Source organism: Eublepharis macularius, chromosome 7, assembly GCF_028583425.1.
Source record: "Eublepharis macularius isolate TG4126 chromosome 7, MPM_Emac_v1.0, whole genome shotgun sequence".
NCBI classification, from domain to species: Eukaryota; Metazoa; Chordata; class Lepidosauria; order Squamata; family Eublepharidae; genus Eublepharis; species Eublepharis macularius.
In genome coordinates this window covers 86,940,260-86,955,105 of record NC_072796.1, presented here as the reverse complement: position 1 = coordinate 86,955,105, position 14,846 = coordinate 86,940,260, and the positions used below count along the sequence as shown (strand labels likewise).

The 14,846-nt window shown below is 42.0% G+C and overlaps 1 protein-coding gene across 1 annotated transcript in view; it reads left to right on the top strand.

The window, feature by feature from the left end:
* The window catches only part of ATP6V1H (ATPase H+ transporting V1 subunit H), a 51,726-nt gene that overhangs the window by 13,312 nt on the left and 23,568 nt on the right, over nucleotides 1-14,846 (top strand). Inside the window, exons 3-7 of the mRNA XM_054985686.1 lie at nucleotides 839-941; nucleotides 4,845-4,934; nucleotides 7,363-7,476; nucleotides 13,445-13,549; nucleotides 14,161-14,202. Of these exons, the coding sequence (XP_054841661.1) occupies nucleotides 839-941; nucleotides 4,845-4,934; nucleotides 7,363-7,476; nucleotides 13,445-13,549; nucleotides 14,161-14,202 (454 nt within the window). The remainder of the gene's footprint in view (nucleotides 1-838; nucleotides 942-4,844; nucleotides 4,935-7,362; nucleotides 7,477-13,444; nucleotides 13,550-14,160; nucleotides 14,203-14,846) is intronic.

The window sequence follows — 14,846 nt, the reverse complement described above, 5'->3', positions numbered from 1 at the left end:
GAAGGCTTTCACGGCCGGAGAACGATGGTTGTTGGGGGTTTTCCGGGCTGTATTGCCGTGGTCTTGGCATTGTAGTTCCTGACGTTTCGCCAGCAGCTGTGGCTGGCATCTTCAGAGGCGTAGCACCAAAAGACAGAGATCTCTCAGTGTCAAAAAACTGAGAGATCTCTGTCTTTTGGTGCTACGCCTCTGAAGATGCCAGCCACAGCTGCTGGCGAAACGTCAGGAACTACAATGCCAAGACCACGGCAATACAGCCCGGAAAACCCCCAACAACCATAATCCTCAGTATATTCAGGAATATCAAATAATTTAATGCCAGATAAGCATCAATCTGGAAACAGTACTCCAGCAGCTTTAAAGCTGACTGGCTTCTTCTGCAAGCTCTTTTTTCTTCTTTCTGGAATATTTCTGGGCATTTTTACCCCAGGGGAGGGTCAGAGTGAGTTTTCCCTCTCTTCCTGAAATTTGAAGGATCTTTACTGAACAGGAAGGTCTGGGTTCCCTGCAATTTTTGTGGAGTTTACTTGAAAAATGCCCCCTCCTAGTTTCCCCACAGGGAATAATGGCCCTATACAGTTGGAATTCCCAAATAAACCAGATCTGAATTGAGAAAATATCAGGAATATTCAGTATTTATGGAATTCCTGATATCTGTATCTGAATAAAATCTTTTTTTCTGTCTACCCTGAGTCTACACATACGGGTTGCCTGTCCAGGTAGACAGAGATGTTCCTGCTGTGCTTTCTGCTTCCTTTTGAATTTGCCTGTACTTGGTTGTTTAAACTTAACTGTTTAAACTTAATGCAGTTCTCTTAGCTGCTTATTTTTTTTCCAGGGGGCAGATGATTTCAGCCGATGACTGTGAGTTTATTCAAAAGTTTGAAAAGAAAAGAAGCCCAGAAGAGAAACAAGAGTTGTTACAAACTGAAGGCCACCAGGTAATTTGACATTCCTTGCAAGGAGATTCCTGTTATAGAAGTCCAGCATTTTTAAAGTTTTGTCTTTGGCATCCTGATTGCAAAAAAAATGTGTCCTTCTAATGATATGTCGCAGCTGTCTTGTGATGTGTTAGAGTCATTTAGAGAGACTTTTGTGTGTGCTTCTTCATGAAATAGGGGTAAAATCCAGGGAACAGGATATATGCCCCATTGGAATTGAAGTGTTTAACCACAGAGCCAGGTCATAGCTGCCAAGTGAACCATGGCATAGAGGCATTGTTGGCTACTGGCGTAAACACCAATATCTGTATAATTATGATTTATTTAAAAATACAAAAAATGTAATTAACTCTAGCTTTGTACTAGGTTGTTGGAAATGACTGCTTATATAGTAGAGGCAACAAGGTGCACTTCCATCATACTTGGGTAGAGCTCCAGCTCAGAGCTCCTTTTTTCCAGCTCCCCACTGCCATCAGCAAGGCCAGAGGGAGAAGAGACAGCAGGTGGGCACCTCTTCCCTGTGCCTCACTGGGACTCCTTTCTGAAGCACCTGTTTCATTATATTTTAATTAACATTGGTATTAAACTTATATAAGCTGCTTTGGACATCAATTTTTTGCATGAAAGCAGGGTAAAGATAATGCTTCATTATCCACAGGGTTTGATTCACAAATTGTCTGCAAGTTGCAATTAGCAAAGTTGAATATTGAGTTGAATGCTCTTCGGAGCTGAATACTCTTCATTTGTGTCTGAGCAGTTAGCGATGGTGCATAAAAGTTGATTGCATGCGTACATTCTGATACTGCTTTCCTGCTCTGTCTGCCATTGCCACCTGCCCTTCACACCTGCAGTGAACCAAGTTCTTTAAGTACATGAGCCATTTACATCAGTGAGAGAGTGACTGACAGATACGAGGTTTGCTCTGTCCCGTACAGCTGTCTTACTATCAATGCCATGTCCCCTGGGCCAGGTTCCAAATGGTGGTTATCAAAACAAACATGCTCTGGGGGTCAAGAAATCTTTACACCCCAAGGAAGATCTCTGCCACTCATTTCCTCTAGCTAACCCTTAGCTCAGAGACCAAGGCAACTCAACTGTACTGGGTTCTTACCTGGAAATCAGCCCTGCAAGGTAAACTACTTGCCTGCTGAGTACCAGCAAAACAGTTACCTGTACCCAGACCAATGGGCCAAGGTAGTGGAATCAGATTGAAGCCCAAGACCCAGTAACAGCACAGAGTATTAAAGAAAAAAATGTTTATTAAGAGTTGTTTAGAAGATTACATATAGAGAAAATGTGCAAGACCAGCTAAATGAAACAATAGATTACTTAAACTAAAAACCTAACATACCTGACAGGATCCTGTTCCCACTAAACAAGATGTTGCCTTGCAAAGGGTAAGCCACAGTTACCAACAAAGATCCAAACAGAACACAGTGGCCAAAGGCCAACAACCTGTCTGTTGGTCCATAAACAAAGAATCATACTGAAAACTTCATTTTTATCCCATATTTGCCAGAGACATGGGCAGACTCTAGGAATCTATCAGGACCTTACGAGACTACTTAATGTGGCCCTCTGCAGCTGAGTCACATTACATATCAGGGCAGTTATTCCCAGCTTGGGCTCTGATAGTGAGATGGAATGCAGGAGAGAAAACTGTGGCTGCTCAGCCTTAGTGCTTGCATGATCTCACATGCACCTGTGTTCTGCAGACATGTCCAGGTGTACCTCTCTGGTCGGAACTGCTGTTCACTGAGTTTTACCAAGTTACACAGGATTCTCGTTTGGGCCTAGCCAGGCAGGCTTACCTTAGCATATGTTTGGCCAAGAAGCAAGCCTGGTTCTTGACACTGACCAAGTGTGGCTAAGAAAGCCTCCTTCAGTTTCATCTTTGATTCACTGGGTCAGAATTCTTAAAGTGCTATCTTATGCAGACTTACTCCAGCCTAAGCGATTTCAATGGTTTAGACTGGAATCACTGAACAGGATTGCATAGCTAGAATATTAGTTTGAAGCTGTGCAGCTCCTGTCTGAGGAAGCTGAAATGAAATTGTATTGTCGAAGGCTTTCACGGCCGGAGAACGATGGTTGTTGGGGGTTTTCCGGGCTGTATTGCCGTGGTCTTGGCATTGTAGTTCCTGACTGCTGGCGAAACGTCAGGAACTACAATGCCAAGACCACGGCAATACAGCCCGGAAAACCCCCAACAACCATGAAATGAAATTGACCAAAACTTTTTAGCCATGGAGGTATGTATCTTCAGGATATATAAAACAAACAAGAAAGGAAATGAAAGGGTTAGGAAGCAAGGGAGAAGGGAGAGCAGGACAACTCCTGCAAGATGTGCAGGTAGTAAGAACAGCCTGTGCAGCCTAACTGAGCTGATTTTAAAAGAGACACCCGTAATGATCTGAGATATAACAAACTAGCATGCATAATCAACAGTTCCCAACTGCCTTGCTAACTGCTGCCACTGTGCATACTATGCAAGACTGCTTTCTGTGAACAAATTTTCAAGGTGATTGAAAGAGAGGCAAGACATGACAAAAAGATATTCTGAACACAGTATGTTCAAATGTCAACTGTGATTTCCCCAAAACTCTTAGCTACCCTGTAAAAATAATCATAGTTAATAAAACAATCATGCATGTATGTCTGTCACCCCATTGCAGGAATGAAGCAAGCTTGTCTTTGAGACTTGCTCTGTTTGGGCCAAAGTAAAGAGGGTAATTTTGCTCAACCCTCAAGGAGGGGAGGGGCTGTAGTGGGAAGGTAGAAAAAATCTACTTCCACAAACTCCTTCCACTTACCTGTTGCACAAATATGTGCTGTCTTGTCTCTTCCTACTACGCTGTCCATTGTTAGAAACCAGTCTTGTGAAAAGCAGAGGAGAAACAGCCATGCTAGCTCACTTATATGTTAAATACACTTACTGTAGGTTGAGCTAGGAATGACCCTGACTTTATTTCTCACATTAGTTTATTTAAGAAGCAACCTGGGAATTCAGCATGTTTAGTTTTGCTGCCTTGGGAATTGTCTCCTAGCTGCTTCCCCTTTATAAATCAAAATAGATATAAATGGTGTCATTCACAAAATGTCCACATTGTTCCACCAGTCAGAATCTGGTCCTGTAAAACCTGTTATCTTTTGGCTGCAGGGCATGAATTCAACACAGTATGTTCTTTGTTTCTCTCCCCCCCGCCTCCTACTGATGTATAAATTGTGCAACCATTATTACTACTCTGTGTACATTCCACTGGGAAAACTAATCAAATTAATGGAGCCTGCAGTAGTCACTTGTTTGGAAATGCCCAATATATTCGATACTTGTACTGAGGTAATTACTTGAATGACACGGGTCCACAATAACTGAAGAATCACATCTTTCTGTATGAGCTTCCCAGGGCCTGAGTTTAGATGATGGCTCCATGCTGAGAAACCTACTCACAACAGGATGTGAAGCTAGCAGGGGTCTGGGGGAGACAGTGTTCCACTGCTATCACCGGACCATGAAAAACTCTGAAGTATGGCTAGAGTTACCCTTTCTGCATAAATTCTAATTCCTGGAATGAATTTTGAACTACTGGGGTTTCCTACTGCTACTGTTTTGAAATGCATATTGTTGCTGTTTTCTTGTTGCTTTAGATTGTGTGTTTTTATTTTAGAGATTATACATTTTTAATGCTTTGAAGTGTTTATATAATTTTGCTTGTAAGCTTACTCAGGTGTATTACAATAGAAAAGTGGGGTATAAGTCACAGTAAATAAATACATAGTGCAGTCAAACAAGCTGAGGTTTTTAAAAGAGTTTTCCATGCCACCTGCATTTTTGAAATTATATGGTAAAATGAGAAGGAAAACAGTTGCTAATACTTTAATTTCTTGAAATGTTTTTTCTAGTGTGCTAAAACATTCATAAACCTGATGACTCATATTTCCAAGGAACAGACAGTTCAGTACATCTTAACTATGGTTGATGATATGCTGCAGGTAAGTTAATTAACCTTTTTAACATTTAACTCTTGATATGTGGGTGTCTTACTTTGACGTAGGTGGCTTTTCACTTGCTCTCTGCTTAATATTGTTTTAAAAGGCTTGATGCTACCTGGCAAGCAGCCTTATTTGATTTTAATGGGATTCGTGTGGAACTTCTTTCCCTTCTCTTCTGAAGTTTCTGAATGATGCATAGCAGCAGTGGAATAAACTTTTTTGGACAACAGCTGCTTGTTTCTACTTCCACAGTATGTTGTATGCAGATCTGCGTTTTACTATTGGACTGTGTACAAAAATATCTGTAGAATGTACTAGCAGTATGCTCGGTGAAATAAGTTTAAACTGGCAGCTGCAAATGAGAGTGGCTTGAATAGTTAATAGATGAATTAGTTAACCTTTTTCATTTTTTTTAAAGTGATGTGTATTTATTCACATGTTTAAGTCACAACCTGCTGAACAGACTAAACTTAAGTATGTGTAATATAAAGTAGTATAATAGTCTTAATATAGTCCTAAGACATAAAAGGCAAACCATGTTGCTGCTGACTCACTGTTTATCCCCATACAGGCGCACTCTGCAGGGATAAGAATTGAGTCGGCAGCAACATGGTTTGCCTTCCCGCTGCCTCGGGGCTTCCGGAGGCCTGCGAAGGCCCGGTGTGGCAGCAGGGAGGGCTGCACCACTGCGCTGGCCTTCTCCATTGCTGCGGCAGCCTACTCAGGGACTCCAGAGGTTTGCGCTGATGCAGCTGCTGAGGCAGCAGTGAGGCCCACTAGGCCAGCGCAGCCCTTCCAGCGGGAAGGCCCGGTATGGTGGTGGCCCTGAGCAGGCTGGGGTGGCTCATCAGGCCCTGGAGTGCTTCTATGCTCCACAATGGCCTGATTTTGGCATGTTTGGGGCCGAAATCAGTCCACTGTGGAGCTCAGGAGCAGTCCAGGGTCCATCATGCCACCCTGGCAGTGATCCTGTGCTCCACAGTGGCCTGATTTCAACCCCAAATGGGCCAAAATCGTCCCCCTGCGGAGCACAGGAGCTGTTTGTAGAGCCCGTTTTTTTTTTTAATTAACGGGCTTGGTCACTAGTACGTAATCATAGTCGAATGCAAATAATTAAGCCATAATCTTCTAAGTATCCATTTGTCTCAGGAATCCAATTCTAAAAGTGTTGTACAAGTTTATGAGAGCAACTGCCTTGACCTGCCTTCCATCGTACCATGCTTATTGTCGTCTTTAGTTTTGATGACTGTAATATACTTTATATGGGGCAGCCTTTAAAGACTATTCAGAAACTTTTCCTGGTCCAGAATTTAGCAGCCCGGTTTATGATGTAAGCTACATGGTACATGTATTGTCATGTTTCTTCACATAAATAACATTGGCTGCAGTCCTAAGCAAACTTACTGAGGTCCATGGAACTCAGTACCATCTACTTCTGAGTATACATGCTTAGGATTGTGCTTGTTAAATTCTTGACGTAAATCATGGTGATTAACAGGAGAATCTGGGATGATATAAGAGCACTTAAAGGCCAATCTTAAGACCAAAATAACTACATAATATCTTGGGTTTGTTCTAGACAAGAATACCAACGCAAATTTTGGTTCATTTGAGTTCTTGGGTCTCTTGCCCAGAGCAGGAATCCTACCATGAATTAGGACGTGGGAAACAGCTTTCTGAATCACACCAAGGTCCATTTAATCCATCATCCTGTTTTGCTAGCATCCAGTTAGATACCTCTGGGAGTCTTGCAACTAGGGCATTGGAGGTGGTAACCTTTCCCAGCAAGTATCATGTGCTGTCATGGGATGGGCATGGTTGAATATACCTGTACGTCCCACGCATGTATTCTAATGCTCCATGCCATTTGCCCAGTCATTCATGCCTCTCATCAGCTGGAGGTTCTACCCATTGTTTTGGTGCTGCATATCACTGACAAGGGGAGCCAAGCATTATCTTTCATAAGACAGCTTGATATGGATTAACCTTTATCGAGTCTTGCCTGGTATAATTTCCAGTAAGTTAATCAAACCCCTCTAGTCTTTTATCATATGTAATTTTCTCCAAACCTCAGATCTTTTCCCCCCTCCACTTGGTTTTTTCCTCGCTTTTTCTTGAACTGTGAGGATGCGACATAATACTCCAGAAGTGGAGTAATCCATGCTGAGGAGAACAGGCAAATCATATCTCTGATTTAATTTGAGTTCTTCTATCAATGTAACTCAATAGCATGTTTATCTATGAATTGGCAGCATAGTCCATTGCACAGAAGAATATTGTCTTCACTGATGAGATCCAGAAAGCATTCCTCTATTTATACAGCTTTCCTCAATTTTCTTTATCGTTGTGAAGCCCTTTGCTGTATTTGGCAGTCCTACATAGTATAGTAACAACAACTACAAACTTCTTTGTCTTATACTTCTTACAGGAAAATCACCAACGTGTTAGTATTTTCTTTGACTATGCAAAACGAGGCAAGAACACTGCATGGTCTTACTTCCTGCCAATGTTGAATCGTCAAGATCTTTTCACAGTGCATATGGTAAGTTTTCAGTTGATCAGCACCGTCAATGTGAGAGGAGGCTGGAGACTCTTTTTTTTCAAATTTCTTTTCCAAAGAAAAACAAAGTAATTGCATTCACAGTTAGTCAGGCAGAATATAAATAAGAAAGCACATCAAGTCAAATTGTTTACACAGTAGTCAAAGAGAAAGTTAACTACAAATGGAAAAGAAAAAAGCATCTGTATCAGAATCTTTAAGTCCGTATACTCTTCCTAAACTTAAATACACACATGCTGGAGGAGGCTCAGTATTAATATAATACAATGCAGAACTATTATATTTAACAAAAGCAATAAAAGCTGAGTCTTTCATGGAATAGAACTTCCTGCTATACCAAGTCAATCTTAGCCATACCCTCACCTTTTTGAAGAGTCAAAAGCTTTACATGTAAATAAAAATTTCTAACCTTATCTAAGAAGGCTCTTCTCATTAGTATTTACTCCTCTTTCACTGTGTGGCTAATGTTAAGTAGCAGTTGTTACAGCATACAGTGTTCATCGTTGTGTCTTCTGTGCAGTCCCCAGTGGGATCTGCACATTCACAGGCCAGCCATGGATGTTCTAATGCTCATTGAGGCATGAGATGCTCGTCTAGCCTTTTCACGCACTTTTTCCACAGGTGCAGCTATAAAAGGCAGGGTGAGTGGCTCCCTCCCTCAGTTCTTCTTTTGCCACCACTGAAGAAGTACGTCTTCTTTCTCTCCTTCTTGGATTCATCATGTTGAGTGCGAGTCAGGACCTTCGGTTCCATAGCACTGAAGGTCCTCTTCAAGAAGTGTTCCCGTTGTGGGATGAAGTTGGCCCAGTTGGATGGGCATGACAAATGCTTCTTCTGTCTAAGAGAAGGATACAACCCCTTGTGGTGTGCAGTCCACAAACAATTTATGCCCAAAGCTCGCCATGAAAGGGTGTTGCGGCTGAAAGCAGCTCTTTGGGAGTTGGGCCTGAAGGGCTGCATTGACTCTGATCACACTGCCGCAGATAAAGAACCGCAGCATCCAGGACAGGCCTCCTTGGTTCCGCCTGCCTCTTCAGTTCCTGGTTCCACTGTTAAGGACCAGTCGGTCCCTGATGCATCAGTGTTACTTCCACTTAGATGCCAGTCAGAACTGCCTTCTAAGAAGGCAGACCCTAAGCCCAAACATGTGGACAAGCCTTCAACTTTGAACAGCCACAAGGAGAAGAAATCATCGTCTAACTCAGCCATCTCAGATCCTCTGAGTCCATCCAAGGTTCTGAGAGCACCTTCCCTGACACCGAGACATCATCCCACTATGGTTCCATCTCTTTCTGAAGGGGAAATTCTTTAATTCATTGAACTGTCCACAGCTGTTTCCTCACCACCACTATCTTTTATATGTCCGTCCAAGATCCGTAGAGATTCTTCGGTCCATCTGACAATAACCATCAACTGGAACTGGCTTACTACTGAAGTCACCAGCGGTTCTATTACTCACTGTATAGTTCATACTACCATCATTATTATACTTATGAGTATGAAGGTTCACTGGGAATGTACCCATTTCCTCATTATTTCTTCCACGAGGAAGATCCATATATCCTGTCCACTTGGAACGAAAGCGAAAATCAAAATCTTTATTGGTTCCCAATACACTTCCAGAAAATAATGCACCACTGGAACTGGTGTTGAACCCTTCCACCCAGTTGGATGATGACTCCGATGTCAGTTGCATCGGAACCATCCCCACTAGAATTCCTTCCTGAGGACTCTACTGATGAAGACCTTCGACTATACAACAGTTGGTTCAGATGGTCCTTGGAAACTGAAGTGAACTGCTCTGCTCCAACCTGCTCGGATCCGTTCTTCAAGGTGCTGCACTCAGAGGCAGTGTTTCCTGTAGTGTTTCCAATCATACCGGAAATGCTTGTTGTGACAAAAGATGCTCGGACCAAACCAGGTTCGGCTCCAGCATTGTCTAAAAAGCTGGATAACATGTATAAAACCAAGCAAGAAGGGTCAGGTTTCCTTTCTATTAATCCATCAACTAATTCCATTGTTACAGAGTCCCTCCAAGAGAAAGGTGTACAGAAAAGTATGGTCCAATAGACTCGATTAATAAAGAAGGGAGTAAGCTCAACATACCAGGTAAAAAAGTATGCCTTTGTAGCAGTAACCTTTCGGATTGGGAATTATGAGGCTATTATGGTCCACTACCAATTGTTCTTATGGGAAAAGATAGAGCCATACTTAAATCTAATCCCTGATGACAAACAAAAGCTAGCTAAGACATAGGGAGAAGCCCTAAGGTTTTTGAAACAACAAATCAGCACAGCTGGGCATGTTGGTGATTGCTCTTCCAGAGTTATAGCCTCTGCTATAGCATGGCTTAGAACCACAGCACTACCCCTCACCATAGGATAAGAGAAGAAGACCTTTCCTTTGAAGGCTCAGACATGTTCTCATCTACTACAGATGATGTATTGAGGAAGATAAAAGACAGTAAGATCACAGTTAGATCCTCGGTATCACACCTCTCTACCCAAATCCATTCAGACTAGGGTTGTGCAGTTCGGTTTGGAATTTGGATTAAAATACTGAATTTTGGATGCTTTGGTAAAAGCCAAGTATTCCTAATTAAAAAAAAATAGTATTCTCAATTTTTACTGAATTTTCAGAAAAAAATTGATAATATTCAGCCATTTTTTCCTATGAGAAAATCACTCTGGGAGCTATCTGGTGGGGGTGGGGGTGGGGGTGTGGGGGTGTCATTTTTCAACCAAACTTCACCAAATTTCGAGGGAACCTACTCCTAACTGTCCTCTAAAGGCCACCCCAAGTTTCCTGAATATTGGACCCCGGGAGCCAATCTTATGGGTCCCTAAAGAAGGTCTCCCCACCCACTCTCCATTATTCCCTATAGGGAAAATATCTGGGGGCTAACTGGGAAGGCCAGGAGTTGCATTTTCCAGGCAAACTCCACCAGGTTTTCAAGGGACCTACTCCTATCTGTCCTCTAAGGACCTCCCAGTTTCAGGAAGATTGAACCCTCAGGACCAATTCTATAGTCCCCAAGGTGCCTCCAACCCCTCATTGTTTCCTATAGGGAAAAAGTCAAAGCTGACTTCCACTGCAGGAACACACTGGGGCAGGACTGCCATGGCTAAGGCACACTCCCAAATGCAAACTGAGCTCATTCCAGAGACAGCCTAACCAAACTGAAGCACGGGAATGGAATGCCCCCAGGACCAAAGGAGACCAACATCACGTTAGAGAATCACATCCATTCCACCAAACCAAACTGAAGCAAGGGACACTGTGGCAACGTAGTCCAACTGAAGCAAAGGAATCCTTTATGCTTGTGGCTGGGTACTGCTTGGTTCCATTCTGTGTTGTTCCCCCACTGGCTAGACCAAGTGCCTGGCTTCTGTGAATGACACTGGTTCTATTGAGCTGAGTTGATTTTCTCATGAACTAGGGTATTGTCCGACATGTCTTCTTTCCAATACGTCAGGACGACACAGAGAGATTTTTGCACACTCTAGATGTTAAATATGCCTGCTGTTTCTATATAGACAGGACAGCCCTTTTCTAATCTCTTTGTGTCATTTAAAGGGAGCGAAAGGGCCAGAAAGTCTCTGCACAGAATATTTCAAAATGGATAGTGTGGCTCATTAAGACCAGTGTAAGCAACCATGCCCATTACATATAAGGGCTCATTTCACAAGGGCTCAGTCCACCTCGTCAACTGAAAATTTGTCACTAGTTGACTTGTGCAAAGTGGCCTCCTAGTCAACACCATCTACATTCATCAAACGTTATGCCATTGACGTGGACTCCAGATGGGACACAGCTATTAGCAAGGTGGTCTTGATGAAGCCTCTTTTCCATTAAAGACCTTCACATCCTCCCCCTTGGTAAATTAGCTCACTAATCTCCCATGTGGGATGCACACAAGACATGATGATAAAAACAGGGTTGAACTTACTTGTAACTGTTGTTCATTGAGTGGTCTTCTGTGCCAGGCACACATTCCTCCCTCCTTCCCCACTGTCAGCTCTTATTCTTACCTTCCTTCTGCATAGAGAACTGAGGGAGGGAGCTACTCGCCCTGCCTTTTATAGCTGTGCCCGGGGGCAGGGGAGCACACAAAAAGGCTAGGCAAGCATCTTGCATCTCTAGGAGCTTTAGAACGTCCATTGCTGGCCTGCGTATGTGCAGTTCCTATCTGAGCCTGCACAGAAGATCCTCAGTGAACAACAGTTACAGGTAAGTGCAACCCTATTTTATTACACAAAACTTCTTTGGAATGGTGGTTATATAATTTAACAAAAATAAGTCTTATGTACTTTCTGTATTATGTTCAATTGCTTTTGAAAGCATTATAGTTACCACTTTCAAATATTTTATTGCTCTGGTACACTACCACCACATGTGTATAAAATCCATGTGGTGGTGGAGAGTGCACTCAAGTCAGAGTTGACTTTTGGCGACCCGTGGTGGGGTTTTCATGCCAAGAGAGGTGGTTTGCCATTGCCTGCCTCTGCAGACTTGGTCTTTGTTGGAGGTCTCCCATCCAGTTACTAACCAAGGCCAACCCTTCTTAGCTTCTGAGATCTGACGAGATCAGGCTCACCTGGCTCTCCGGGTCAGGGCATAAAATCCATATATAAGACCAGCAGCAATTACTAATGCCACCATATATTCTTGCTAATCTAACTGGAGAGCAGTGCTAGTACAGTAGTGAAGCATTTTGGTAGTATTCTCTCTTAAACTAAGGCTAATAGAAAAAGGTAAACCTCGACATCAGAAATTTCCATACTCTTTCTGACCTCATGTCCTATTGCGTGTTGCCATTCCCCCCCCCCATATTCTTGGCCTAAACTTCCTATACAAGTGCATAACATGTTATAAAGTATGATTTTTTAGCATTCAAGGTTATGCTACTGAAAGATTCATACGTGTGGAGCTTTAAAGCAGTGCAGGAAGTCTCTGGTCTGCCAGTGCTGCAAAACTGTGAAGCTTGTTTTGTCAGTCCTTGAGAATATAACTAAGGGTTATATTAAAAGAATCATATGATAACACAGCCTCAGACATAGTTTCTGAGGAAAGAGAAGCCTTTTTAATGGCTTCCCACCATTTATAACTCTGCCTCTGAAGAATGATTAAAGTCTAAGCCTGAGTCCCTTCTGGAAGTGTTGTTTGGTCTGGCTTGAGATGTTTGGAGTTAAACCATTATATTCTCATTTGATAGTTTTAATAGAAAAAGAGAGTGATAATTTTTTCCCAAACTAAGCCTTTACAGACTTTTACAGTCATTGGCTTTAAACCAACAATTAATTTTTGAGTAACCTTGGTTGAACAGCCTCTTGAAGGACCTGACTGTATGATTTGGACCCTTTCCAGCTGTAAAAGCATTTCACTTTTTTTATTCTTATCCCTTTTGCTCTTCTTTTTCACAGTGTTGCACTTAGGTTGTTGAGAGGTGTTTGAGAACTTTGGAACAGAAATACACAATAGTTCTTATGCCCTCTGTCTTGAGTCTCTCTAAGGAGAGCAGACTATAAATAATGTAAACAAGTGAACAACTCTTGATTATACTGGCAAAGGAGATGCCATGGCTGATAGGATACTTACAGTGAAATCCTTAACAGAGCAACTCCTGCCTAAGCCTATTGATTTCAGTGGGCTTAGACTGGAGTAACTCTATGTAGGATTTCACTATTAGTTGCATTCTTTAAAGCATGTCATGGTTGAACGTGTCAAGAAAATTCTCTGTCCTCTCTGCTGACGGTGCAGAACACTGAGTGGGAGAAGTTGGAGACTGCTTGCCACGTGGTTTTGTCCTAGACCATGCAGGTTCATGCATAGACCCTATGGTTCAGAAATCTGAAAAACCAAACCTTGACTTTATGTCTATCAGGATTCTTTATCTCAATGTCTGTGGTTGTGTGAGTCTGAAGTTCTTGTTTTCTGCATTTTCTTTCAGGCAGCCAGAATTATTGCTAAACTGGCAGCTTGGGGAAGAGAACTGATGGAAGGCAGTGACTTAAATTACTATTTCAATTGGATTAAAACCCAACTGAGTTCACAGGTAGATGACAATATTGTAGTGATATTGTATTTTTGTACTACATAACCAACTGCTAGGATTTATACTCAGTAACAGCTTTAATTACTGAAAATTTTCCAACACTTTATAATGCATTATGAGAGTGTGGTTAGAGCTCTGCTCCTGGCAGACCAAGTCTAAATCCAGGCTCATTTGGAGTCACTCACGATGCCAAGTCAGTCTATGTGGAAGCAATATGTAGACCATCTGATGTGTAATTCAGCTGTATTGAGGTGGCGCTACTGTCAGTATAGATGGGAGAAAAGGCAAAAATGCTCCATCTTTTGTGTGTCTGTTAGGCTATGCATGTATACATACAGAATTATCTCCTAATGTACTTCACTGAGAATCTTTAGACTCTAACCTTTTCCTTGAGCAAGATTTGAGTGCAATAGGACATTAGAGACCAACAATATTTCTAGAGTATAAGCAAAAGTGTAAGCAAAAATGGAGTCAAAGTATAAGCAGAAATGGAGTCTTTAGATACCAGATACTTGTTGGTCTCTAAGGTGCTACTAGACTTTAATCTTGCTCTTCCACTACAGACCAACACGGCTACCCAACCTGAAACTAACCTTTTCCTTATATGCTAGAAACTACGTGGTATCGGAAGTGCTAACGAAACTGGAACTGATGTAAGTATCTTATATATTTTGATAAGTTTCTTTTGAAATATGTTTGTGGGCATTTTGCAAATAGTGGAAACTGATGCTAGGAATACTCTTAAGAAACCCATATTTAAGTATAGATTCAGAGCTCTTGCATTTGAAATAACCTTTTCCACAAATCAAATCCAGTTTTACTCTGAGGTTTGGTTCCTGTGAACCACATGTCTGTCTCTTAAAGCTTTGCGACCAGCTTTCTGAGCAATAATCACATAGTTGTTTTCAAGGTGACTCGGGTGATCTGGGTGGAGGCTCTGCCAATGTTGGGACCTAGCCTTTTGCTGCTGTACCTCAAGGACTTCAGGAGACAAAATAAAGCAGGAGAATGCTTTTTCTTTGTGAAAAATCTTAATTTTATTTGGCATGCATTTCCATAGATTAGGGATATAGCCTGAATATTTTTCTTCCCTTTTCAGTTTGCATAGGAACCTGAGAATGAAATGGAGAGCAACAGGTTTTTTTGTTTGTTTGTTTTGGTTTTTTTAGGATTTTGGCCCAGGCACAAGTTTTTCTTGCACCTTAATTCTTTCTTTTAGAGAACAAACCACTGAGCTTCACAGATCACTTATTCTGTCTTTAAGGGCATAGCAGAAACAATACTGATGTTTAAAAAG